This window comes from Panthera tigris, chromosome C1, assembly GCF_018350195.1.
Source record: "Panthera tigris isolate Pti1 chromosome C1, P.tigris_Pti1_mat1.1, whole genome shotgun sequence".
Lineage (NCBI taxonomy): Eukaryota > Metazoa > Chordata > Mammalia > Carnivora > Felidae > Panthera > Panthera tigris.
In genome coordinates this window covers 43,529,517-43,555,983 of record NC_056667.1, presented here as the reverse complement: position 1 = coordinate 43,555,983, position 26,467 = coordinate 43,529,517, and the positions used below count along the sequence as shown (strand labels likewise).

The following is a 26,467-nucleotide window of genomic DNA, read 5'->3' as shown; positions in this document are numbered from 1 at the left end:
GGTTAACTGCTGGACTTGTACCAAGATGCGAGTAATTGGAGAAAGACCGTGTCCTGGGAGGGTGCCTCTGAGGAACAGGTCATTTCTTCTCCAGATTTGTATGTGTATATATATGTGTAGAGTTGTGTATTTGTGTGTATGTGTACATATATGAACTTTTTTTTTTTTTTAAGTGTTTTATTTTTCAGAGAGAGAGAGCAGGAGAGGGGCAAGGAGAGAGGGAGACAGAGGATCTGAAGTGGGCTCTGTGCTGACAGCAGAGAGCCTGATGCGGGGCTCGAACTCACGAACTGCAAGATCATGACCTGAGTTGAAGTTGCTACCCAGGCACCCCATATGAACTTTTTTGGTTTGGTAGGAGGGTGACTTTTATAAATGATCTGTGTTTGGAGGGATAGGTAGGTGAAAATAAGCCAGAAAACTTACGTTGAAGAATTGAAGGAGAAAGTAAAATACACCCTGAAACTCCCAGCTATTACAATGAAGTGTTAAAGATGTAGGACAGAATTGGGGCGCCTGGGTGGCTCAGTTGGTTGAGCGTCCGACTTCAGCTCAGGTCATGATCCCGTTGTTCGTGGGTTCGAGCCCCATGTCGGGCTCTGTCTCTGCTGACAGCTCAGAGCCTGGAGCCTGCTTCGGATTCTGTGTCTCCCTTTCTTTCTGGCCCCCGCCCCTCTCTTTCTCTAAAAATAAACAAAAAATATTTTTAAAAAAGATGTAGGACAGAATTAAAATGCAGAAACAGACCCAAGCCTTTGTAAGAATTTTGCCTCCTGATTTCGAATGAGTGGGGTGAGATTGTACCGAGGCAGCTGCCTGAGGAGTAAAATCTATATTCTGTATCAAAATAAGTTCCTGAAGGAGTAAAGAGTTAAATGTAAAGCTGGTCTCTGAAAGAACTTGAAGCAAACGTAGGTGCCTGTTTACCTTGTTTCAGGTTTTTTTTTTTTTCTTTCCTGTTTTGAACTTTTCTGCTCCTGCTTCCAAGGAATGATTGTTGGCTGTAAATCTTGAAAAGTTGCATTTTCACAGAACCACCAACCACAAACAAACAGTGCAGCTAATGGATAGCCTGGCATACTCCCCCAGGTGGCCCTCACCCAGATAATACTGGGGTGGGGGCTAGGCAGAGGCAGGCTGGTCTCTCCTCTGTCTGAGTGGGGCTCACACCTGGAAAGTGGGAAGACCAAATTTGTGACGTTGGGGGCTGCTTGGAACACACGACAGGATGGTTGGCAGAATCTGTAATTATGGAGAGGGTTGCTGTTCGGTGGGCAGAATGATTTTGAAATGTTGGGCCGGGACGGCCAGCCCATCCGTTACCCCCCAGTCTCTTTACCTGGGTCTGTTAAGACACCCAGCGCATGCCCATACTCAGCCCTCCTTGCTTCCAGATTACCAGGCTTTCCCGGTGTACAGAACACGGCCCGTCCTGTCACATAATCCTCCACGCCCGCGATGAGCAGGCAGGACAACAGCGATCCCCACTTTTTATAGGAAACTAGTGCGGGAAGGCCAAGTGACTTGGCCACGGCCATCCGTTGCTTGTAGAGGTAACAGCGCTCCGACCCACATGTTCTCAGGGGTGTCTGTTCATCTTGCTGCCATGTAGTGTGTTCATGGGATTCGCACATTACCTCATTTCCTTCTATCATCCTTGGAAGTTAGGCGCTCTGGTTCCTGTTTCCTGGCTGAGGAAAGGCAAGAAGTGAAATCTGCATTTGTAGGAGAGAAAGAGGTGGTCCGTTTCCTGACCCCAGGGGCTCACTCTTGTCCCAGAGAACCAGTCAGACCTCTGGGAGACAGTCAGTGATTCAGTCTCAAATTCTCAGTCCTGGGCGGGGAGGGTGGGGTGTGGCAACACTGAGGTAGGAGGTGGGCATCCTGCGGGGGTGGGGGGAAGTGCCTGGGAGGTTTAGAGTCAGGGCGGGGGCCGGTGGGGGAGTATGCAGGGCACCAGCCCAGGTGGGGTGCTAGGCCCGTGACTTGCGCTGGGCGCGTGCAGGCCCAGGCTCAGACATGCTGACCACGTGGCAGGTGGGACACAGATTGTCTGGAAGGAGGCCAGGCTGGGGAGAACGACGTCTGTTCACCCCCAGGAGGCATTTGTTGAGGCAGATGTACCAGGTAAATGCCCGAATAGCAGCATTTAAGAAGAAAAGTGCCTCCAGTCCCTGCATTGGGCGGACCCACCTCCTCTCCGGTGGCACCCAGGACCCTGACCAGGCCCAAAACACCCCTGCCCTCCTTCGACCTTTCGAGGGACATTTCCCAGCAGGGATTTGTGTTTATGCATTAAGTTGTGGATCTTTATTGGTCTACTCTGTACAGCATGCAGCCTCTTGGAGAGGGCACAAACATTTGTAAAGCACCTCAGCCGCCCTGTGGGAGCTTCATAAAGCTGCCGAGTGGGTGAGGCAGGGCACCCCTCCATTCACAACGGCTGCTGTATGTTGGCCACCCACTACTGTTCTGCAGTGCGTGCGCGAAGCGGGAGACATCGTTCTCCCATTTTAGAGATGAGGAAACAGAGGCTCGGAGAGTTCGTCACTTGCCCAGTAAGACGTGCCTGGGAACGTGGTATTTGAGGAGGGTCTGTGGAGGACGTGGGCAGACAGGGAGAACCCGGTGGGACAAGGCTCAGAGCTCCAGGTCTCTTGCGGTGGGTACAGCCTCCTAACTCTCCACCTCCTTGTCTCCGCAGAGCGCAGCAGCCGCCCCGAGCCCCGTGCTTGGCAACATTCCCCCCAACGACGGGATGCCGGGAGGCCCCATCCCGCCAGGTTTCTTTCAGGTACGTGCTGGGCCCCCTCGGCCCTGTGCTCCTTCCACTCCTGGCCAGGCCCCGGGCGGGCGGGAGGGAGGGAGAGAGAAGTAAGTAGTAGCTCAGTTTGCCATGGTCTAAATACAGTTGCTGTGTGCTGGTTCAGACCCTTCCCATCCCTTTCTCCACCCCCTGCAAACCCTGAGGAGGGGAGAAAAGAGATGAAGAGCCGACCCCCTCTGCACGCGCTGTGTCACTTCTGCTCCAGCTTGTTTTCTTCACGCCGGCTTCGCAGTCACGACACAGCCCGCCCCTGGTTGGGGAGGCGGGGGTGGGCCCCCCCCCTCCTTCCAAGTCCTCAGAGAGCTGTCTTTTATAACAAAAGCCTTTTTTAAAAAAAAAAACAAAAAACAAGTAAACTGTTCTTTGTTTCTGTTTTGTTGCTGCTGTCATTGTCATTGTTTACTTTGCCTGTCCAAACTACAAACCTTAGGCGTAATCTAAAAAAAAACAAAAAACCCACCATCCTGGCAGGTCTCGGAATCCTTTCCCTCTGGTTAACCACTTGATTTTTTCCGAGTGCGATCACGGGCGGCATCCCACGAGCATCTGGGCCCGCACTCCGCCCGCCAGAGGCAGGGGCAGGTCCCACGTGGAGTGAGAGCCAGGCCTTCCCCAGAATATACCTTGTGGGCCTCTGGGGGCTCCATCTTCTGTTGGGGCTGGGTGTGGCTGCCGTCCCCTCTCTGCCTCCTCCTCCTTCTATCCCTGCAGGCCTCTAGGAAGTGGGGGGTTGGTGGGGAGACTCATCCCATTTTAACCAGGCTGAGGCCGGGGAATGCTGTTTCGGAGAGGTACCGGCGTGCAGGGCTGGAAGGAACTGCTTTAAGCTCTTTTTTTGTTTGTTTATTTATTTATTTTGAGAGAGAGCAAATGGGGGAGGGGCAGAGAGAGAATCCCAAGCAGGCGTTGCACTGCCAGCGCAGACCCCGGTGCTGGGCTCGAACCCACCAACCGTGAGATCATGACCTGAGCTAAAAACCAAGCGTCGGGTGCTTAACCGACTGAGCCACCCGGGCGCCCCTTTGATGAAGCTCTTGAGTGGAACATTCCATTCTTTGAAACCTGTCTGTGGCTGGATTTGAGAATCTGCCTTTGTCCCCCACCCCTTTGAAAGGCTAGCACTTTCAGAGAAGAGTATGGAAGGAGCTGTCATATAGAAAAGAAGGCCAAGATCTCTCCGTGAAGCGCAAGAATTCAAGGCTGGGAGCCCTGTGGCAAAGTCCAAGGAGACTTTTGCTTGGTGTAAGCCAGAATCTCACACCTTGTGCATCTAGCAGTGAGACGCAGGCTGCTGCAAGTGGAGCCTCCTGCTATGAAGGCATCTGAGCAAAAGGGGGGGACAAACCCCTCTTAGAGATGTTAAGGGGACTTTCTCCCTGGGTGGGAGACGACCTGGACAAACCACCTCTGCTTTGTAAGATTTCACATTTCGGTTGCTCTTGACCCCCAGGAGAGAAGAAGGGTTTGGACGCACTGTTCACCAGCCAGGACGGGAATCAGCGAAATTTGGGTGTTGCCCATAAAACGGCAAGAGTGGGTTGTCCACCAAGATGGCGGTGAGGGAGGTGCGAGGGATGTAGGGATGGCGGTTGAGGGCTTTGGATGGTCACACATACATCTATATACATTCCTAGCATGTTGCCCAAACTGGAGCCTTGCCCTGGGGTGGAAATGGGTACAGCCTCAGAAATGGGTGTGCAGACTCCAGGTTAGCCCAGACCAGGCATCGCCTGGGGCTTGGCTGGGGGTAAGGCATCAGGAAGAGGGACCAGACTTTGGAATGAGACGTTCAAATGCTTAGAAACCTGCGGACCCAAGAAAGAAAGAAGCCAGGTGGGCTGCTGCCCTTTCTCCAGAGGGGAAACCCAAGGGACTACTGTCTGGGACAGTCATCCATGCCAAGGGACAGTCCTTTTCCTGGTCACTGCAGGCAGATGTTCTCTTCCTAGTTGGAGGTCTTTCTTACAGGTGTTCTGTTCTGCTTGGGGACTTCTTTTCCCAGGTTTACACATCCTCCCACAGGATACCCTTGATACAGTGCACTTGTGACTTTCCTGTCTGGTGGACGGAGCCCCAGGTGCCAGGCTCCACCTGTGTGCATGCCTGTTGAGGCTGCCTGCTGGCATCTGAGTGCCCAGTGCAGGCCACTGTGGTGGGAAGAAGTGGACAATAGCCAGCTGTATTTTTTAAATAGGCCATTGGCTTCTATTTTGGCCTGAGTCTGGGGCAAGGCAAAGTTTGCCTGATATGTGGGCAGCTCTTAACTTCCTGCTTTGGTATAATTGTCCATGGTTAAAGCCTAATTCCAGACATACTTCTTGGGCCCTCCCTGTGACGTTCAGGGGTGTGTGGTCAGAAAGTCCAGACTGATTCCTGTCCTTATTTGGCCACTTCCAGGCACCATCAAACAGAGGTCGCTTTTGGATCCTCTCAACCGGAGGTCTTTTCTGATCCCTAATCAGGATGAGTTGGCAGGGGCTGAGGCGGGCGCGGGGACAGCATTGAGCAGGGACCTGTGTGCCCCGGACTGTCCGCTTCTGGGGTGGCTCTGGCCGGCTTTGTTCTCCCCGCCCTCAGGTGAGGGCATCATGTTTAATCGGGCAGAGGAAGATGAAGCAGACGGGCGCTTCCTGGTCGTGATGCTGAAGTACTCAGGCTAGGTCACTGCTGAGGGGAAAGGGTATCTCTCTGGAAGGCGGTAGTGACTGCCCATTTCCGGAGTAGGCCAGAACGCAATGCGAATATTAGCTATTGATTGCTGGCCCTGCCCCTTGCTCATCTTGCAGGCAGCCACTCTGATATTAGAAGGGAAATCGAGATGGTATCAGGTTTTATCTGCTGCCAACAATTTGCACTTCTTCCCCTGCTTTGCCCACGGTCTGGGCAGGCAGCTCTGATGCAGGGGGGCTTTGTCCCAAGGAGCCAGCCTGGGTTGGCTGATCCAGCTTTGACCAGATCCTGTCCCAAGGTGGCCAGCCCAGTTTTCAGATCAGGACTCTGCCCCTAGTTGGTGCTAAATATAGAAGCCCGTGGGGCCTCCGGGTAGGTGGGAGGGAGCAGCTGTCCACCCCTGTCCCAGCCCCTCCGAACACAGGGGGGCTTTCTTAGGTTGCCAGGCTGCAAGGCTACTCCAGGGGTCAGAAGGCTTGGCCATCCACATACTAGGTTCCATCTGTCTGCTTTTTCTTATTTGGTGTTGAGGTTTCTCAGGTGGACGGTGCCCTGGTCCTGTGGCATGAGATGTCTATGGTAGCAAGTTCAGGGCTGGCAGAGAGGTGGTCTGGGACCCAACCTGACCATACCTCACAGTATTGGAGACTGTTTTGGTTTTCTTCGGGTTATGGAAGAACTTACCAAGGGTGTTCTAGTTCTGTGCTTTCCTTGTAAAAAGACGGCCTTGATCTTGGTATCGCAAGCGTCTGGCATGCGCTAGGGACCCGGGAGATGTTTGAACTGAGTTTATTTCTGTTGCTCATGTTACCAGCAGTGGAGCCCAGCCAGCCCTAAAGGTCTAGATCCTCACTCTGACCAGGCTTGGAGTGTCCAGAGGTGGTATTCTGCAGTGGGGAAGGATACAAAGGACTATTGTCTCAGGACACCTGTTCTGGTCCCCCACTTGTCCACATACTTGCTGAGTGACGTTGGGCGAGGTGCTCCCCGTCTCCGGGCCCCAGTTTCCTCACTAGTAGATGAAGCTGGGTGGACCAGATGGTCTCTGAGGGCCTTTCCAACTTGGATTTTCTGCTTTGGATCCAGATGGATTTTACATAATCAAGCAGTGGCATTTTTTTTTTTTTTTTTCCCATGCAGCTTAAGTCAGTCGGTCTTCACATCTGGCAGACTCGGCTTGGTTTGGCCAGGCCTGCTGGTCTGGGTGGGCCCCCAGCTCCTTGGCCCTAAGGTGGTTCTAAGGGAGGTACCGTCCAATGAGGATTTCTAGGTCCAGAGCTGGGGAGTTGCAGGAGGGCAGGGGTCATGAAGACGGGAGCATTGAGTACAGGCTGTTTTTGTTCTTGTTTTGTTTTAAATTCCAGTGATTGTTTTCAGTTATGTAGTGTTTTTAGACATCCAGCTTACTTTCATTTTGATCGTAGCCTTTCTGCAGAGGGGGCAGGGCTAATTGGGAAAGTGAGACTCGGAAAGGTGAATGACTTCCCCAGAGTTCTCAGCTGTGGGCTACAATCAGGGTCTAAACCTGGGCTTGCTGCTTCCAGATCCTTGTGTTCTTCCACAGCAGTCAGATACATGTCTGATTGCCTACAGGAAGAAGAGACAATAGAGACCAAGGAAAAGGAGGGAAATGATGGAGGGAGAAAGAGAAACTCTAGCCATCTTGTCTCAAAAGCAGGCAATGTTTCTATTCAGACAGCAGCTCTGACTGATTAGTGGTGTCTTGCTAGAACACGGTGCTGGGAATGATTCAGAAGCCACGTCCAGGCTCAGCAGATACCGACTGGCAATGTCTGCCATGAACATGGGGATGTAAGTGGTAGTACATGACCCGTGTATTTGCCTTCCGTGATCTAGTCCAGGCTTCACTTTATAGATACAGGATGGAGGCTCAGAGGCAGGCGGGACTGTGGTTAACGATAGTGGTCAGCCACCTCTGAGGGCAGGGGGCTGGACTCTAGTAGGCCAGAACTGATCAGTCATAGTCTGCCCCCAGAAGCACCCAACCTACCAGAGAGACTGACAGGTAAACCCATGCCCTATAGCAAGAAATGGAAAGACCTGCCTGCTCAAGAGCTTCCTGGAGGCAGTACGGTCTGGGACGGTGTATAGAGTGAGGTGGATGATAGGTAGGTGCTCAGTAGGAGAGGGGGACTGGAGAGTTTTCTGGCAGTGTTTGATGGACCTTTTTAGGGACTGTGGGCTCCATCTGGGGGTAGTGGGAGCCACTGGAGCAACCTGGTCTGGATAATACCTTGGCCAGGTCTGTGTTCTAGAACAGTTAACTCTGTACTGCTCTGTCAGCTCTGTAGGGGCAGGAGCTTGGGGGCTGACCACATTAATGATGGAGACTGGTATTGCAGAGACCCAACAGAGGTCAAAGGGCTAAAGACCGAGCCTTCTCTGGACAAGACAGTCCTGGGGGAGCTAGTTCCCTTTGCCAAAAGCACAGCCTGTTCTGTTCTGAGCATCCCCAGATACTTTCCATTGTAGTGGGGGCACAGTAGGGGTTGACATGTTCCCCCCCCCCCCCCCAATTCTAAGGAGTTCTTAATTCCTGCCAGCTGAGTCCACTCACCTCTAAGGTCTACCTCCAGAGAACCCTCCCCATCAGTTGTGGGGGGGGTGGGTAGGGGAGGAGAAGGAGCATATCATGTGTATAGCTCAGAAGCCTAAGAAATGATCCAAAAATAAGAGGAAGAGACAGATACACGTGACCTTGGACCTTTCCTGTTGAGACTATAGGAGTGCTTCTCTCCTCATTTCCTGCAGAAGTAGCTGGGGTTTCTCTGGGAGAGAAGCAGCCTCAGGAGGGCTCTAACAAGTGACTCGAAGTATCTGAAGTTTAGCCATATAGAAGATTCTCAGACCTAGGACACCTGGCTGGCTCAGTTGGAAGAGCATGCAACTCTTGATCTCGAGGTTGTGAGTTTGAGCCCCCACATTGGATGTAGAGATTACTTAAATGAATAAATCTTAGAACAAGAAGAAGATGCTCAGATCTGCCTCTGCAACGCTTCAGCCCTTAGATCTCAGGTCCTTCAGAGGAAAGAAGAGGGAGGCCAGTTTGAATCTTTGTGTGGAAGATCGTTCTACCACCTGCCAATTTAACAAAGTAGTGAGCTCCTTGGCACTGGTGGTAACCAAGTAGAGACTCAGTGCTCAGTAGAGAGCCCTGGGGACTGAGCGCCTTGGGCTGGGCTGGTGTGTTTCCAGGGAGGATCAAAGCCCAGTAAATGAGAGCAGGCTGGCAGCAGGAGCTCAGGCAGTTCCCAAGAGCTGGGCCGAGTGCTGTCCATTTCCTGCCTTCCTCTCCGGCGGGAAGCAGGCAGCAGCACTGTGAGCTGACATTCCTTGCCAGAAAGCTGCAGCAGCAGGAAAGACCTCTCTGCTGACTAGGGCCAGGGCGGGACTAGGGGAGGCTTGGAAAGAAAGAAACCACCCTGTTTGTGTGGTTTTCAAAGCCTGCTGCACAGGAGGGCTCGATGGGTGGGGGTTTGGATCGCCATTTGATGGATGGTGAATCTGAGGCCGGGACCTAAACCATGTAAGGCTTGGCAGACTTGCTGATCATCCTTTAGCCCATTGGCCAGACGTGGTCTCTAAGGGCACAGTGACCTCGTAGTCACCCACCCTTGGTGAGCATTGCGGACGAAGGAGGCAGCCGTGGACCTGCCCTCGAGGGGCTCGCAGTCTGGTGGAGGCAGGGAGTGATTACACTGAGGCTTCAGTGCCATGAGGGCAGGTGAAGGAGCAGCTGGCCTAGCCTGGGGTCCATCTGGGAAACTTTCCCTGAGGGGCTGACATAGGAGGCCTGAGCAGTTGCCAGTGAGGGGGTGGGGCAGTGTGCCAGGACATGAGTATGAAAGGGCAAGTTTGGAAAGGCAGGAGACCTGGATAGACGCTCAAAGGACTGTAACTTAAAGACAGGGGAGCCATGGAAGATTCCTAAGAAGGGGAGTGGCCCGGTTCCAGGAAGACCCCTCAGTGGTCTGGAGGGGCTGCGCTTGTGGCAAGCTGGCCATTGTGGAAGTGTGGAGTCCAGGCAGTGGTCCTCTGGGGGTTGGCCAGGGCCTGGGCTGGAGTGGTGACTGAGTGCAGTGGTGAGCACCTCCTTGGCCTGAACCAACAGCCCCTTGGATATGGGCGTGGGGAGGAAGCAGAGCTGGGAGGATGCCGCGGGTCCTGGCCTACCTTGGCCTGAGGTAGCGAGAGGCTGTCAGCTGCCTCCTATCAGACCCTTCACTTTAGAAGGCAGGGGCCCCACACATGGTCCTGTGGCTGCCCCTTTGCCCCTTGAGGCTCCCAGCCAGTGTTTTCAGGTCCTAAAATGGAACTATCTTGACCCCCTCTTGTAGTTGTCGGTAGAAGGCTCTCTAGATGAGAAAAGTGGTCCCCTTATGTGATTCCATTTGACCCTTTGAGGTAGGCCTGACAGCTAACAGCATTCCCACTCTGGATGAAGAAACCAAGGCTCACGTTGGCCAGAGTTGCTCAGGGAAGACAGGCCTGGACCAGGTGGTAGGCTCTAGAGTTTTGAATGAGCACTTAGTGCTCGCTTCGGCAGCACATATACTAAAATTGAATGAGCACTTAGTCCACTGGGGAGCAAATCCCCTCCCTTTCTGGACCCCATTCTCTGGCCTCGGCCCTTGCCACGTCTGCATTGCTGTGGGCCAGAGGGGGTCTGATAGATGTGCTGGTCTGTGGGAGAGGAGGACAGAGATGCTGTGTCACGGGTGAGTGCACCAGTTCCTGTAGGGGACAGAAGCACCCCCTCCGCCCTGCCCCTCACCCTGTTGTCTGCCTCCAGACTGACAGAAGGCAGGGTCACTCCTGCTGAGAAGGATTAGAGAGGAGGCGGGGCACCCCAACTGCTGGGCCCTGAGCTGCTCCCACCCCAGCCCCACCTGTTCCAAGCCAACTTGGTGCGCTATGCAGCAAGAGCACCACTCCTCTGACTCCTGTGAAGAAGCTAGAAGCTAGCTTTAAGCCTGAAGACCCCTGCCCTGGCTGTTGGACGCCCTGATTTGAGTCCGACCGTGTTGCCAAACGGCTGTGTGTCCTTGGGGAACCATCCTCCCCTCTCTGGGCCTTACATGCTTTAGAGGACTTCATAAACCCCTGGCCGCTCAGAAACTCTGTCACCTGGGCTGTCCCCCTCTCCCCGCTGTGGACCCACACACAGGCCTCCCTGCATAATTGCCTGGCCTGGGTGGAAAGGCCAGGGCAGGAGAGGAGGAAAAAAAACCTTTTCTTGCCAACACCACCTCCACAAAGGTCAGGCTGTGCTCCCGCCCCGCCCGGCAGCCAGCTTGGTGCCTAACGTCTGCCCGGCGGCAGATGACCGCGCCGGGGCTCCTAGCAACCGCGGACAAAAGGTTACTCCTGACGTGCCAGGCTGCCGGCCCCCTTGCCCTCCCTTCGGAAAGGGAAAACAAAGTTGCGGCCTTGACTGGTGCGTGTGCCTCTGTGCACGCGGGCGGGCATGTTTGTGTCTGCACACTCGAGCCGCCTCTCCTCCCCTCCGAAAAACGTGAACTCCGCATGTCGCGCCGTAACTCTCGCTGATGAAATGGAAAGTTGAACATAAATCAATGTCTGCCGCCCTGTTAGCTATGCATCAGCAGTCAGTGCCTGGGAGATTTGCTCAGTAACAAAGCACCCAGCCGCTCCGCAGGCCTCGACCGCCCCCTAACGCGGAGCCGGCCCCACGCCGCCGGGAGCTCAGCTGCTGGCCGCCTCTCCCTCCCCACCAGGGACCGCCCCCAGCCCCAGGTCTCTGCTCCCTTTCTGGGGAGAGGAGGGGGAGCGTCTTCCAGAAGGACCCTTGGACCTAGGAGACCCGGGCTAGTTCTTGCTGCTGCTCCTTACGCTCCCCCCAGGAGACCCCAGCGTGTCCCCTCCCTCTGGGCCTCTCCTGAGTTGTAAGCCTACTCGCATCTCTGACTTTTGTGGATCCCATCCTCAAGGATTGGTGTTCCAGTAGCCTCCTTCACCTCTCGTGTATTAAAAAGCTTGGGCTGGTTTATCCTTTTTCGCCTTTCTGCCTGGGTTTTTACTTTGGGTTTCTCTTAGAACTGGATTTCTCCCTCCCGGGTTTGAGAGCTGCCGTGCCATGTTGTCCCCTGTCCCAGCACCAGGGTCGCATCTGTTCCCTCCCTCCCCGTCACCCCTGCCAAGATCCTCCCGCCTGTCATGGGGGTGGAGGAGCCCCCTGTGTTTTTGTTTTGTTTCTTCATAGTTGGCTGAGGGGGTAGACCCTCCCGTGTTTCTGCTTCCACCTTCCTCCTGTGCAAATCGTGCTGAGGTTTTTTTCCCTTTAAAAAAAAAAAAAAAGGTCAAATTCCTCAGCCCTTGTAGCAGAAAAGGTTGGAGGAAGAGAATTCCAGTGGAATCCTATAATAACACGCCTTGGCATTATGTGGCTCAGGATAGACCCCCCTGAATGAGATCATACCACTCTGAAAGGAAACTGCCCTATGGGGAGTCTGGGCTGGGCCAGCGGGCTGGACTGGAGTCTGAGGACTTTCTCGCATCTCCGTGAGTGTTCCAAGAGCCGGGATATAGCAGGAGATCCACAGTGTGGGTTTTGAGTTCATGTCCTGTTTTCTGTGTAAATGAACTCCGCAGCCGACCTCTCGCAGACAAGTGCCGCCCCCAAATGAAGAAGGCCTTGGGATAAACAAAACCCCTAGGCCAGGCCCACCTGTCATTCAGCAAGCCCCCTATCTCTTGCTAATACCAAAATGGTGGCGTCACACTTGGTAAGAGTATGGTTAGGAAGCCGCAGCTTTTCCATGAAGTGTCAGCATCACAGGGTGCAGTGGCTGTGACCAGGGGCTTTGGAACAAGACAGCCCCCTGTCACTTCCTGACCATGTCTTCTGGGGAGCTTACCTGACCTCTCCGGGCACTGGTGTCCTCAGCTGTGCTGAGGAGCAGTCATTCAGCAAATCACAAGGCCTCCTCTTTGGAGCTCTGGTAAGGATTGGCTATACGGAGAAATGTGTCCGTGTTCAGTGATGGTTTCTCACTGCCATTGAAACATTGCCCATTGGCTTTAGGATCTGGCTTGACCAGTAGTCAGAAGCCTAGCACCTGGGCCCCTGGAAGCTCATCTGTCATCCCTCCCTCACCCTCTCTGAAGGTGTTCCATCCTTCCTGGAGGCCCTGAGGTCACACAGCCTGGGTTGCCTTGAGAAAGTCCGCTAACCTGTCTGAACCTCATTGCTTCGTCTGCCAGTTGGGGGTGAAGATAGCCCCAGACTCTCGACCACTTGTGAGGATGGTGTGAAATGAACCTGTGGAGCCCTGCCTGGTGCCTGGTGTGCGTAAATACTCGGGAATCTTCCTTGTGGATATGTGTAGGTCTGTCCTGGGGCTGTTCTTTTCTCAGAGGTAAGGGTCAGGGTAGGGCTAGGGCCACCATGAGTGTTCTTCCAAGAAGGGAGTGTTAGGGGCTCAGCACAGCCTTGGGGGCAATGATGTGTGGGAGAGGCTCTGGGTGTTTTCGAGAGATTGATTGGCTTTTTAGTACTTAACCCTTCAGTTAGACTGATGTACCTGTTACCTACTAAGCACCAGGCCCTGCTTGGCCCTTTAATGTGCTACCTTACTTAGTTCTGCCCACCTGGCCTAACTCCTTGTTCCCTGGTCTACCCGCTGGGAGTTTACAGGGGAGGTAGAGGCAAGGAAGCAGGTTGTATGTTCAGGAGCTTCTGATTCTGTTCCTGCCAGGCTCAGCAATATGAACTCCTTTTACTGTGAGTTAATGTCAGCTCTCCCGCCCGGGAGGCTGGGTCTTTGCCGGTTATCCTGAGTTCTGTTACTAGTGGACCTCACCTGGGTAAATTTGAGTTTCAGCTCCCCGCTGATAAAACAGGAACAGCTTCCACCCGCTTTACCAGCTATGCCTTTGGAAATGTGGCCGGAATGAAAGGCAGATCAGAAATCCGCACAAGGCCTCCTTCCTAGGGGCTGGCATTCAATCATCTGTTCCTTCAGTACACATTGAGTGACAGGTTTCTGCCTGGCCCTGCAGAACCTGACTGCAGATGTTCATAGTGTGGGGCCGACCCCAGCCTGGGCTAACTGCAGGCCAGTGGGCGGCTCTCCTTCAGCAAGTGCACTTCCTGTCTATGGTGTCCTTACATTGAGGAAATCAAGTCCAGGTTCTGGGTATGACATTCACAGGTCTTTGTGATCTGACCCCTGCTACCTTCACACCATTATTAGACCAGCTGTTGATCCCCAGGGCAAGGGCCAGAGCAATTGCTCTCACACACGACTTTGTCCCTCCAGCATGTCTCTGTGGCCTCTTCTACAGACTGCAGAATCCTCCCCTCCCCTTGTTGCATGAAGGCTCTTCAGTTTGGGGTCATTTCATTCAAGAAGACTTTGACAGAGTCTTGCCCTGTCCTTGTCCCAAGGTCAAAAAAGATATGCCGAAAATGTGGATCTGATTAAGTGCCTCTTCCTCAGAATAATTATAGCATCTGGTCCCAGGAAACTTACTCTGAAGTTGTGGAAAAGGCGCTAAGTGTTTGGAGACTTGCAGTTTGTTCTGGGGCAGTGGCTTTACCTTTCTCGGTCTCCATCTGCCCATCTGTGATACGCACCAATGTTAGAAAGGGCGGACGTGGGAGGTGTGGTGGGAAGCAGAAGAAATAAGGGACCACTTCAAGGGCCACACGACTTCTGCAGAGTATGCTGAAGAGCTCTCAGCATCAGGCAGAGTGCATGAGGGTCATGCCTCTAGCCTGAAACTGTTAGAACACAAGGAGGCCGCTCCCTGGGTTTGGGGTAATAGGAAAGCTTAGTCAAAGAAAGAGGGGAGCTCTTGAAGTATTCCTGGAGGTGGGGAAGATCCTGACAGCTTTTTGTTACCAGCAGCCTCCCTTTGGTGAGGGCCAGTTCCTGGCACCAGACTAAGTACTTGACTCTCAGTATCTCAGTCCTGCAGCTCTCTGGGAGGAGGTGGGGTGTCCCATTTTACAGGTGAGGTTAAGCAAGTAGTGGGGTGGGGGAGACTGCAGACGGTGCTCCTGGCCCATGAATCTGGGGTTCTTCTGACAGCGCTTAGCCCCCTCCCTCCCCAGCTGCCCCTGTGCTTTTGCTGAGGTGAGCCAGTTGCATAACCCACTGCCCGGGTGACCGCGGGCAGGCTTCCGAAACCCATTTCTCCCCAGAGTCCTGGTTCTTTCCCTTGCCCCATCTGTTGCTTCTCCTTGGCTGAGGAAGGAAGATGAAATCTTGGGCCATTCCCCAAGCTGTTCCCTTCCCTCCCAGTCATCCAGGGAGCTGCAAACCAAAGGGAGAACCTTGGCCAACTTCTTTTTCCTCTTGTGGTCAGTGGACAATAGGGGTTGAATTCTGGCATTCTGGATTTGTGCCTTCCAGAGCCCTGTGTCTCCTCTTCCTAGTTGGATATGATGAAATCTTTACTTTTTGGATTGTCTGTCAGGGCGTGAAGGGGTAGGAGAGGAAGGCTGTATCCGTGCATGTGTCTGGAGAGCTTAAAGTAGAGCAGGAATTCTCCGGGTGGATGAGGCAGTGCCTTTTTAATATGCACCTCGCCTTCAGTGTGCCGTTGTGATTAACAGCGGAGCCTGAGCGCTGGTGAGAGGCGGTGTGGAGGCTGGCGGGCAGGAGTAGGATGTGTCTCTGCAGCACTATCCATTCTCAGAGCAAAACGCAGTCTTTTGATTGGGGGGGGGGGTGGATTTTGTTCTCTTGGCAAGGTAGGTGTTCCTAGGGATTGGTGTGGTTCTGGATCCTGAGTCAGTCTCTTACCCATTTACGCAGAGAGTCGGTCTCTACGGCAGTGAGTACATGTCAGGGAGGGAGAGGTTTGCTATCTGGATCCTGACCAGAAACCCACATGGCTGGGACTGGGTATTGGAAGCCTTCCTCTGGGCCCCAGCTCCTTTGCCAGCATTAAAGAGGGCTAGCTGTTCAGGACTGGAGTATGGCTTAGTGGGAGAGCAGGTGCATATTCCATGTGTGGTCAGAGAGAGATGGGAATCAGCACCCCAGACAGCTATGGACTTGGTGTCCCGAGAAGTCTTGATTTCAAACTTGAGAGACACCATAGAAACATTTCTGGAAAGGAAAGGAAAGGGTGTATAATTTCCAACACTTAGGCACGAGCTGCTAAAGGTTAATGACCCCACTTCTCAGCCTGGAGCGCCCAGCCCCAGGTCTCCCCGTCTTGTGCATAAGGCCCTCTAGCACCATGCCCACACGATCTGTAGAGCACAGGTGCCAGTCTCTCAGCCCAGAAGCCCCTCTGTGCCTTTTCTGCCAGAGGATACCTGATCATCTTTCCAGGTCTTGCCTCAGTGTGAGTATTCTGTAATTGCTGCCCTCTTGCTCTCTAGTGTGCCTGGTACCTTGTCTCTGTTGGGGTGCTGCTGTGGTAATAGATAAACTCTGGTCTCTCCAACAGCCTGGGACTCTTTTGGGGAGGCCTGAAGTACTATTCAAGCGTCTCTGGTGCTTAGTACCTCCTTGGCCCAGGGTGCTGGGACCCAGTGGCTGGATCATTGCCAAGGTGGACTGGGTTTTGCACATATGTTCTGGGTATCATTGCTTTTCCCTGTGTCCGTATAAAGGGTGCCTGGTTATATGGACACAGGTACGTACAAAGAATCTCTAGCAGGGAGACCCCAAACGTTCAGCAGCCAGAGGCAAAGTCACCTCTCTTAAACCTACCCCATCCCAACCATAGCCATTCAAGGTAGAGCCCTTCCTCGAGATGACCCTAGAGAACTTCACGGCCCAGGAGAGAGTCAAACAGTGTGGACCTGCTGAAAGAAGTCAGGGCTAGAATGGAGCCCCCAGGATGGTCTGTGCTGGCATTCGAGGGATGAATTTGTTCCCCAGCATTGTGGCGAGAAGGAAACTGGGGAGATGATCAGCAAGGAGGTACTCTAGGACCAGCCAGCTGGATGTGAATGCTGGTTAATTGTGTTATAATGATGAAAGATCAAGAAAACCAGTGCTCAGAGATTGGCCACGTGGCATTTTGATGGGAGAACCAGAACTCGGGTTCACTGACCCGTGGTCTAGTGCTCATTCTGTTCATCCTCAGTGGGAAAAACTGTGGCTGTGATAAATAATACTGTAATGTCCTTGGACTTCACTTTCCTTACTGTAAATGGGGTTGATTTTTGCTTCACTTATTCTATTAGAGAAATATAAGGTTAAAAAATTAGAAAGTAGATACAGTACTATTTTATTTCACCTTGAGAATTTCAAAAAGACCCCAGTTTTTTCCCTCTTCAGCCTTGAAAACCATTACCTGTCGCAGGGGTCAGCAAGCATTTTCTCTGAAGGACCAGACAGTACATCTTTTAGGCTCTGTGGGCCATCTGGTCTCTGTCACGAGTCTGCCATCGAAGCATGACAGCAGCTCTGGACAGTAGACAAGTGAGCATGGCTGTGTTCCGATAAAACTTTATTTACACAAACAGGCAGCAGGCCCTATTTGGCCCCGAGCCATAGTTTGCCAGCGCCTACTCTAGCTCAACATGGTGGCCGTGCTCTTGGGGTCCTGGCACTCCAGCCTCCGCTTTGGGCATGCAGCGTGGTGCAGGGCACCCAGCCTGGACCTGGGACCAGTGAGATGGGGCTCAGTCTTCCTGTCTATACATAGGGCAGGGGGGAAGAGCCTGGGGGCAGTATGTGCCGGAACTCTGCGTTAGGTCGTGGACGCCGCCTCTACTTTATTTGCCACGTTTCCTCCTTTTGTTTTGAAAACCGTCGCCTGCTGATTCTGCATCTCTGTCTCTGTGAGGCAAGCGTGTGTGCCTCATGCCTCTTGAGAAGAACATACGCTGAGCACCTCCTGTGAGCGTCTTGGCACCAGATTCACAAGTGTGCGGACCTCTCGCCCTTGCTGTCTGCCCGGCACTGTCTCGGTTCCTTAGAAAGAGGGGGGAGAAGGGGAGGTCAGCTGGGGCCTTTGCTCAGACAGAAATCAATGAGTCTTCCGCTGATCTCTGCACAGAATGGACCTCGGTGGCCGTGTAGATTGCTGATGGTATGCAGAGGTGACCCCAAGGGGGAAACGCTGTGTACTCTCTTGCTCCTTCTGACTGGTAACTTCCCCACCATCCTGGGAAGATGGGCTGTTGTCACTCGACCTCTCTGGCAAAACCCATTCTCCTTGTCCGGTGCCCATGGAGAGTCACGACTGTTGCAGGCTCATCTCCTAGGTGGCCGTGGCCAGCAGCCCCTGACTTGGAGCTCTCCTGGGGTCATGCCATTGGGTATGGCCCAGCTCAGCCCCCGGAGGACCTGCTGTGTGTGTCCCAGGCTTGCGTCCCAGGCTCGTGTTGGGTGGGTGTACGGATGGCCCAGGCTTCCTCCGCCCTCGGAGAGTTGGTAATTTCAGCTCCAACTCTGGCCTATACCTCCCACATACACACACATAGAGAAGCCCTGGAGAGGACAGATAGAAGCAAGGATAGGAAAGCCACTGTGTGAGCCATTGCCAACTTTGTTCCCATGGGTCAAGATAAAGAAATAACTTTTCCTCCAATGAGGCGCGTGTTAAAAGGGGGGGGTGGTTAAAGCTCTCCCTCCTTCACCTAGCCAGGTGGTCAACTTCGCGCTCCAGGGACCAGGCAGACCGCCTTGACGGATGTCGGGTGTCAGTGGCACTCGGGCACACCTTGGCCCTCTCCCCAGAATGGACTAACAGCGTTTTCCGTCAGCATTTGTGTCCAAGGAGCAAATTGGATTGTCTGCCGCATGCCTTTTACCATGTGTATAATTAATGTAATTTTATATTCACTCAATTAAAGTGACACACCCAACAGGCAGATTACACAGGCCCCTAGTAATGCCAGTCGTCTGTCTCTGCTGCCAGTAGATGAAACCCATCCCCTCAGCCTTGCCAACCCAGGGGCCAGTGGCCCCATGAGTCAGGGAAAGTGTGCAGTGTTTTGTCTCTGAGACACCTAAAACGTCAAGTCCCCTTCCCCAAAGGCCTTCTGTTGAGACAGAAAACAAATTTAGCCAGTGGTAACCACGTAGCATTATTCTGCAGCTTGCAGGGTACTTGTATGGCTTCGGTATGAGGAACGTGTTACCTGAAACCCTCCCCCTTACAGATGAGCAGCCCAGGGCTCAGGGATACGAGGCACGGCTCCAGCCCGAGTGCCCTGGGCTCTGGGGGCCGACACTCTGGCCACTGGCCACAGCCCGGCTTCGTTCGCGCTCTCTCCCAGTCTCCCCTCTGCACCCAGAAAGCCTGGGGCTAAGTCTCAGCTCTGTTTCTCAGCAGGTCCATGATTGCTAGACAGGGAAAGGCAGCTTTGCAGAGTGTGAGGTGGCACTGGGTGAAGGAGCGGTGAGTTTTGGAAACATTAAAGTTAGCACATGGTTTTTATTACTTTTTTCCTTTAAAGACATCAGTGCAGTGTTTGTCTGCTTATTTGCCTTTTAATTTTAAAGAGCTATCCTCTCTTACCTGCAAGAGTCTTTAGCTCAGAGGGCCAACTTGGTCACCCTCTTGGTACTAACTTTTCCTCCTGGTTCCTTGAACTCAAAGGTGTTAGTTATACCCCCCGCCCCCCCACCCCCGGGGGCTGGCTGACTGTGGCTGTGGGGTCCGCCTGCTGGCCCAGCCTTGCTGCCTCATTTGGGCCTTGCCCAGGATGTCCACGTGGGGTGGATTGAGCAGCCTACTCGACGTCTGCAGAAAAGACAGGGTCTGAAGAGGAGGAGCCGTGTTTCGGGGGTGCACCTTGACAGGGCTGAGGAGGGTGCTCCCGGCAGAGAGGGTCTAGCTCGCACTTTCCCCGGACGCGGGCAGCGAGTGGCCACCGGAGCATGTGGTGCGGGACCACGGAAGACTGAGGACCTTGTGCATGCCTGACGCTGTCCGCTGCACCACCCCACTGCAATTCCCCTTGTCGTCCTCATGAGGAAACTGGACTCACAGCGTGCCCTGCAGGGGCTGGGATCTGATGCCAGGTCCATGCAACCTGAAGCTTTCCTCCATCGTGCAACAAGCCCTTTGATCTCTCGTGGATGACTTCAGGTGAAGTCCAGGGGCTCCACCCGGAAGTGACCGGGAGGCATAGGTGGCTCCTGCTGATGCTTCTGAAATGCCTTTCTGCAGAGACCTTGGGTCGGCTGTGCTGTGGGAATGTTCTGCTCCCCACGACGTCCGTGATGGCAAAGGCTCTTCCACGGAACTGGAGGCATCCAGACTTTAAGTGAAATGGCCCAGCGTTTGCTTCGATCACACCTGCGGCAGAGCCTCCCCACGCCATCCCCGCAGTGGCTCTTAGAGGCTGCTGTGCGTACCACCACCCAACGCTGGCATTGCAGGAAGAATGAAAAGGAAGTGCAAGAGTTCTGTATCTCCGGTCAGAGATCCCGGGAACATCTGAGACACAGTGGCAAGTCCATTAATAGGGTCTGGGGCAGGATGAAGGCCCAGGAAGGAAGTGGGTACGTTTGCCGCTCCCTTTTCCCAGATTCAGTTGCAGGGTTTCCCAAGTTGAGGTCTCTCCCAGGTGCAGACCTCCTTGCTGTCCCCCCATGGTAGGGGCAGAGCACTGCAGTGGAAAGAGCTCTGACCAGTCAGGGGGCCCCAGTTCTCATACCAGCTGCCTGTTGGCCCACATTCTACGGCCACTCTGGGCCTCAGTTTACTTGCCCCCTTCTCTTGGAGCCCAAGGCATTTTAACTGACACTCGAGCCCATTTGTCACTATGTCCTCATAACTTCTTGCCAACTAGCGTGGGAGCTTCCAGGGCCAGATGAGTCTGATGCATCTCCGTGACCCACCCCCAGGAAATGGGGCTGGCCGGACGCCTGAGGTCAGCATCCAGAATACGTGTGTGTGGGTGAACGTGACTGCATGCGCCCACACATCCTTCAGCCTCGAGGATTTGTTCTTCCCCTGTCTTTGTGCTCCACGTGTGACACGGAGGCACCACTTCCGGGCTCCTTAGAATGGTGGGCAAGCTCAGACCCCCTGGAGCTCTGGAATCAGACTCTGCTGCTGGTTCCACCGCTGAACAGCTTTGCAAGTGGCTTCACCCTTTTGAGGTGTAAGTGGAGCCACTGATGGCCTTTCCTGTGAGGGGTCCAGGGTTACCTGAGCTAATACAGGTGAAGGCCAGCTCCCCCACGCGGCCTTGTGTGGCTTCGATTATTCCCGTTTCACCAATGAGAGAAGTGCAGTCAGTGGCAGAGTCATGATTTGAACCGGGTTCTTTCAAACCCTGTTTGTTTACCTCCAGTGGACAGGAACATGATCACCGTGAAGAGAGCCCTGGGCTGGGGTTAGGAGATATGGTTTAGCCACCAGCGTGGTCTTGGGCAGGTTCTGCGTCTGTGCTGGACCTCTCTTTTCTCCCCTGTAAATGTAGGACGTTGGAAGAAGTGTTGATCTGTCAGGGCCACCCAACAAACAAGTGACTGCCAGCAGGTGTAGTTCTCGCCAAGTTTCCAGTGGGACCCCCCCCCCCCCGCCAACTCCAGTTTAGCCCAGTACTTTGTGCACCTCAGATGTCTGCTTCTACCCACCAGCTCTGTGGCATGTTGGGCAAGGGGGTTAGGCACTTCCCGAGACAGAAAGCCTCCAAGGCCTAAGTAGAGCTGCACTCGGAGGCTCTTTCTGGCTAAACAGGCTTCCAGACACCCCTGTTTTCGGTTCTTCTAAAGCTTTCAGCAAGTAGAGGCCAGGAAGGCCCCTGGAGCCGTCCTATGTGGGAAAACTCATCAGTATTATCAGCGTTAGGACTCCCTCCCACCTTGATCCTTTCCACCTGCCTGCCAGATCTGTTCAGAATTTGGGCAAGAGAAAAGCCAACATCTCAACAAAGATCAAGATCCTTTTTGTGGTCTACCTTCTCTGTAGCCTTTTGACCAAGTGAGTAATGAGTTGAAAAGACCATAAAGTCCATTTTCTCTATACCTATCTGTTGGTCTCTTTTTGAGCATGCAGGATGCGAGAGAAACACCTTTTATTGGCCCACTAAACCATAAGGCAGCAAATTCCGTACCTCCTTGTGGAGATGGGAACACGTCTGGCATCCTCTTAACAGAAGCAAACATTTCAAACGCAGGACCTGTTCTCTGCTCCTAAGAACGTGCCAAGTGTGCGGGGTCCCTCCCTGTGCTGTTACATGCCGTCTTGAGGACAGAGTCCAGACGCAGATGTAGTGGCAGACAGCTGCAGGCCGAGTGGAGGTAGCAGAGACACGGAGGATGGAGCTTTGGGTAGACATAGCAGACCACTGGGAATTGGTAGACTTCTGGCTCCATGGAAGAAAAGCTTTCTGGCTCGTAGAGCTCCCAGTAGTGCTGAGGGCCATGCAGTGCTGGGAAATACACCAGCAGAGCCTGGTCAACACCCCCCCTGGGGTGGGAGAGGAGCTCCGTGCCCTGGGGACGTGAACGCTGAGCATCTGTGTCCGTCTTGAGATCATGGTGGGGTTTTCTGTTTGGGTAACTGGCTGGCCTGGGTGAGGGTTCTCTTGTCCTCAGTATTCCAGAGCCTGGCTCCAGGTCACAGGGGAGACTTCTGAGATGCTGCTCCCTCCCTAGCTTAACAGCCTACTACTCCCCGCCTCTCCCCGCTGGCCAGAGAAGTTGCTGGGGCCTCACTGACCAGCCACATTCCCAGCTCTTGATACTCACTGGCTGTTTGTCTTGAGGCACCTGCTTTGAGGCAAACCTATGCCACATCCGCTCATTCAGGGACCAGTCACCAGAGTCCATCCAGAAGCTTCTGAGGGAGGGAGGGAGGTAGGGAGGTAGGGAGGTGAAGCACACATACCAGCCTGCCCTGTGAACCTCCGGGGGCCCGAGCAGCCATAATCCATGGCCAAGAGATGGCTTAGAATGGCCCTCTGAGACCCAGTTTTAAGAATTGGCCCTCAGCAAGGACTGCCATCGATTGAGGCCCCCTGTGGGTGTCACACACTCTTTGGTGCTTTACATACATTTTCGGCAACCTGTCATCGAGTCAGCCTGCTTGCCTCCCCTGGCTAACGGGGGCACAGGTGTGGGGGACCTGCCCAGAGACACACTGCTCTCTCTGAAGGACTGTATGTTACCCGTGAGGGCCATGAGGGTTGGAGGGAGGAGGCGCTCCCTTCCTGCCAAGAGCTGGGAACTGACAGAAGGCCTTTTGCCCCCTCTTGGCAACTGGACCTCACCCTTGAACCCTTCTCTTCCGTTCTTTTTATTTTTCTTTTTTTGGGGGGTTGGCTTTGAATTATCTTATTTTGTTTACATTGCACCCAAGTTTCATGGTACAAAAGACTTGCAGGTGCAAATATGTCCCGCCTTCATTAACTTCCCCTCCCTTTTTAATTTATGTGATTTCAATTTTCCTTCCCTGTACTGTTAATTAGGGGACCCTCTAATCAGTGCCATTATCACAGTGGTATTCATGTTTAGGAAAGCCGCTAAACAAATGCTTGCAAAATTGCTAAATGGCTAATTAATGTCTGTTAATTAAGAAAATTGCTCATGGTAACAAACCATGCCGTTGCTGGCAGCCGCTAGAAAGACACACACTTGTTGAAATTAGTAGCGTGGCAGGTAGGGGAACATCTGCTCCGCGGAGCTCTCCGGAAGTGAGCAGCCCCTTGCTTGGCCAGGAAACTCCAGGCCTGTCCTCGGTGGCGCCCCCGGGTTCCTGTATGCCTCCTGCAGTCTTTTTCTGCACACCTCTTCTCTGCGTCCCCTGCCCTGCTGGCTGGTACCAGCCCCTCCACCCCTCCCCAGCCCCAGCCTGGTTTCCTGAGTGGGTGGGAGGCTGGGCAGCCTGGCTTTGAAGGAAGAGACTGTTGAAGAAAATCCTACCTGCATCTCAGAGATTCTCTCTCCCTCTCCTCCTTTAATGTAAATCCCTCCCCCATTCCCCCTGCCGGTGTTGAATTTTTCTCAAAATATTCCGAGAGTATTGGGTGGAGAAGAGACAAGTAGGGTATGCTTCTCATCACCAGCACCAGAGTCCAGCTCTGAATGTTCTGAGTAGGCAGGAAGGAGCCTCCAAGATGAGTTTTTTGTGCTTTGTGATGGACCCACAGGAGGAGATACATTGGACATTTATACACACACGTGTGTATAAATGTAAAAAGCAGTTCGTGAAAAATACTTGACTTCGTATACACAGAGTTGTTCGATATTTTCTATTATTTTATTCTGTTCCAGATATTTAGGAAACAATGGTTGTAACCCACTAAATTGATTTCACCACTCACTAATGGGTTGCAGCCCACAGTTTGACCAACCCCGTGGTTTAAGTGAACTCATCTCCTCATCTCTTCTGGGGGGAGTCGAGGTCAGCAGAGCCCAAGGCTTCCAGGGTCAGCTCGGAACCATAGGTGGCTCACTGCCCTCTAGACTGGAAAGCCCAGCCCCTCCACCCATCAGGGGCTTCCAGCCCCATCCCGCTGCTCCTCTGCCCATGTCTGCTTCAGCTCAGGGCTGCAGTGGTAAGGGTGAGCCTTGGGCCCATCAGGCTTCACATCCTGGCTCTGCTACCTACCAGTTGTGTGGCTGTGGCCAAATCCCTTCGTCCCTTGAGACCCAGTTTTCTCATTGGTAAAAAGAAGAATGAAAATCCCGACTTCATGGGGCCATTTCCAAGTGAAGGTGAATTAACAGTGCCCTGGTCCGTCCTGTCGTTCCCTCGTCTGTTCGGGCTCTGACTCCTCTATCTATTCTCGTGCATCCATCAGGCCCCCTTCCCTCTGTAGACTGGCCTAGGAACCTGCACCCTGTCTCTGTGCCCCCCTCCCCCCCCAGACCGGGAGCTCCCCCAGGGCAGGGCCTCACCGGTTCGTCCCCACTCCCTTGCACGCTTTGCAGAGGGGTCAGCCCGCTGTGCATCACTGCGCTCTCTGAGCCCGTCACAACCAGCGTATTTAACATGGCAAACTCCGCTCCATCCGTAGCCTGTGCCCGGGCCCCTGCTCCTGCGTGCTTTGACAAAGGAGCTGGGTTTTATCTTCCACCCCTGGAACACCCCCCCCCCCCCCGCCCCGTGAGTGTGTTCATCGGCTTCTCTCCCTACCGCTCGCCGCATACACCGTGGGGCCTGCGACCTAAGCAGCCGCTCGCACCTCCCCGCCAACCAGAGCCCGCCGCCCGCACGCCCGCCGCCTGCCCTTCGTTTTGGTTTAATTTTTGTTCTTTTAAGCTTCTGCGCTTCTCCATGTGCTGTGATCTATAACCTGCCTCTGCTGTCTGGCCTCACAGGGTCCTCCGGGGTCACAGCCCTCGCCGCACGCACAGCCTCCACCTCACAATCCCAGCAGCATGATGGGACCCCACAGTCAGGTAAAAGCGCTGTGGCTCGCCCGCCCGCCGGGGGGCGCGGGGCACAAGGAGGACAGAGCCAGCAGAGGAAAAACAAAAATCAAAATGTGCTCTAGCCATTGCTTTCGAGTCTTGACTGACGAATGAAATTTTAAAAACAATAATAATAAAAAAATAAAAATTCCCCCCCCCCCCCCAAAAGATAGTCTCCGTTCCTTGGACATCACACCCAGCTTGGATATGAAACCAAAAGAAAATCTATTTCTGTGACCTTGTCAGCGGCCTTTGCGTTTTTGTTTTTTCCTCTCTCACTTTTGATTTGGTTTTTGAGTTTGGTTAACCATTTGTTTGTAACCGAAGCTGCATCCCTAGCCTTTTCTGTGTGCACTCTTGCTGCTGAGAAAGCTTTCCTGCCCATTGCCCTGCACAAGTTAGGGAGCCCGCTGTCCCCTGACCGTTCTCATTGTGTTCCCCCGCCTTAAATCCTTGCTCCCCTTCCCCACCCCCTTTGTCAGTGGTTTCTGTGTGTGTGTGTGTGCGCGTGTGTGTGTCCAGCTTTGCACACCCTGGGAATTTTACGTAGAAGTCCCTTTCTGATTTCATTTGCCCTTACCGAGAGCCGCGGTTTCCTCCTTTGCCCTGCACTGATGTACCTGCTCTTCCGCGTCCTGTGCAAAGCCCCAGCCACACTATCCTGCCACCCAGAGTAGATCTCCGTGAGCGGATGTGGAGTCAGGAGGCACCTATGCCATGCACGTCGTTTGTTCCCTCTGCCCAAAGGAAGTTTTGCCCAGAGGGAAGAGGCCACCGGGGAGAAAGAGAGTTTAAAAGATCACTAGTTGTAACAAAACTGGACTTTGTGGAGTGGAGCGCATTTGTGTTTGGCCCTGTGCGGTAGTGCAGGCTGTCATTGAACTAATTCCCTGTAATTGCAGCCTTTTATGTCACCGCGATACGCAGGCGGCCCCAGGCCCCCGATCAGAATGGGAAACCAGGTACTGTATCTTTTCATGTTCTCTCTCCCCTCACTCAGCCACCCTTGACCTCAGTTGGACTTTGACCCAAAGCAGAATTTGGGGGAAGGGTCGGGAGATGGAGGGACAAGTTTCAATGCAGGAGGTAGCTTCCAAGCAGGTCCCCAGAGAGGGCCCTGTGTCCACTTTGTGTCCGTGGTACAGCTCCCCACTCCCAGCATTTCATTTGCCTCTCCTGGTGGGCTTTGGGCAGCCGGTTCTCGAGCTCAGGGGGCAGCCCCAGAAGCAGCCATGTTTGGGAATGCAGGGTTTCAGCTATTCTAGAGAAGGTGGTAATGCCCCTGCCCCTCCCTTCCAGCCCCTTCTTGGAAAAGGGTCTTCCTCCTTAATGAAGTTAATTGACAACGTGCATTTTTTCCTGGAAGCTTTTGAGAATTGCCAAGGCTGGTAAATATAATCCTGCTATTAAGGGGAGAAATGGCCCGTAGGAATGCTTAGATCAGGAGCCTGGATGCAGCGGAGCAGGACATTTGTGAGGTTTTAAGCAATGTCTGCCTGTTTCCCAGACCCAACTCAAAACAAGAAAGGATTTGTTCGTGTAATTAGAAAAGTGGTCTGCTTATGGGAGGGCTTCTCAGCCTGGGGTTGTGTGCCTTATGCTGGGCCATTAGGGTTGGCAGTTCTAGGTGGTCTGG

At 53.5% G+C, this 26,467-nt stretch overlaps 1 protein-coding gene across 9 annotated transcripts in view; it reads left to right on the top strand.

The window, feature by feature from the left end:
* Positions 1-26,467, top strand: part of SSBP3 (single stranded DNA binding protein 3) — a 161,592-nt gene that overhangs the window by 113,968 nt on the left and 21,157 nt on the right. For 7 of the 9 annotated variants that reach the window (XM_042997282.1, XM_042997284.1, XM_042997285.1 and 4 more), the window contains 3 exons: positions 2,705-2,794; positions 24,739-24,819; positions 25,734-25,793. In XM_042997282.1, the coding sequence (XP_042853216.1) occupies positions 2,705-2,794; positions 24,739-24,819; positions 25,734-25,793 (231 nt within the window). The remainder of the gene's footprint in view (positions 1-2,704; positions 2,795-24,738; positions 24,820-25,733; positions 25,794-26,467) is intronic. The other 2 variants (XM_042997283.1, XM_042997286.1) reach the window with 1 other exon arrangement.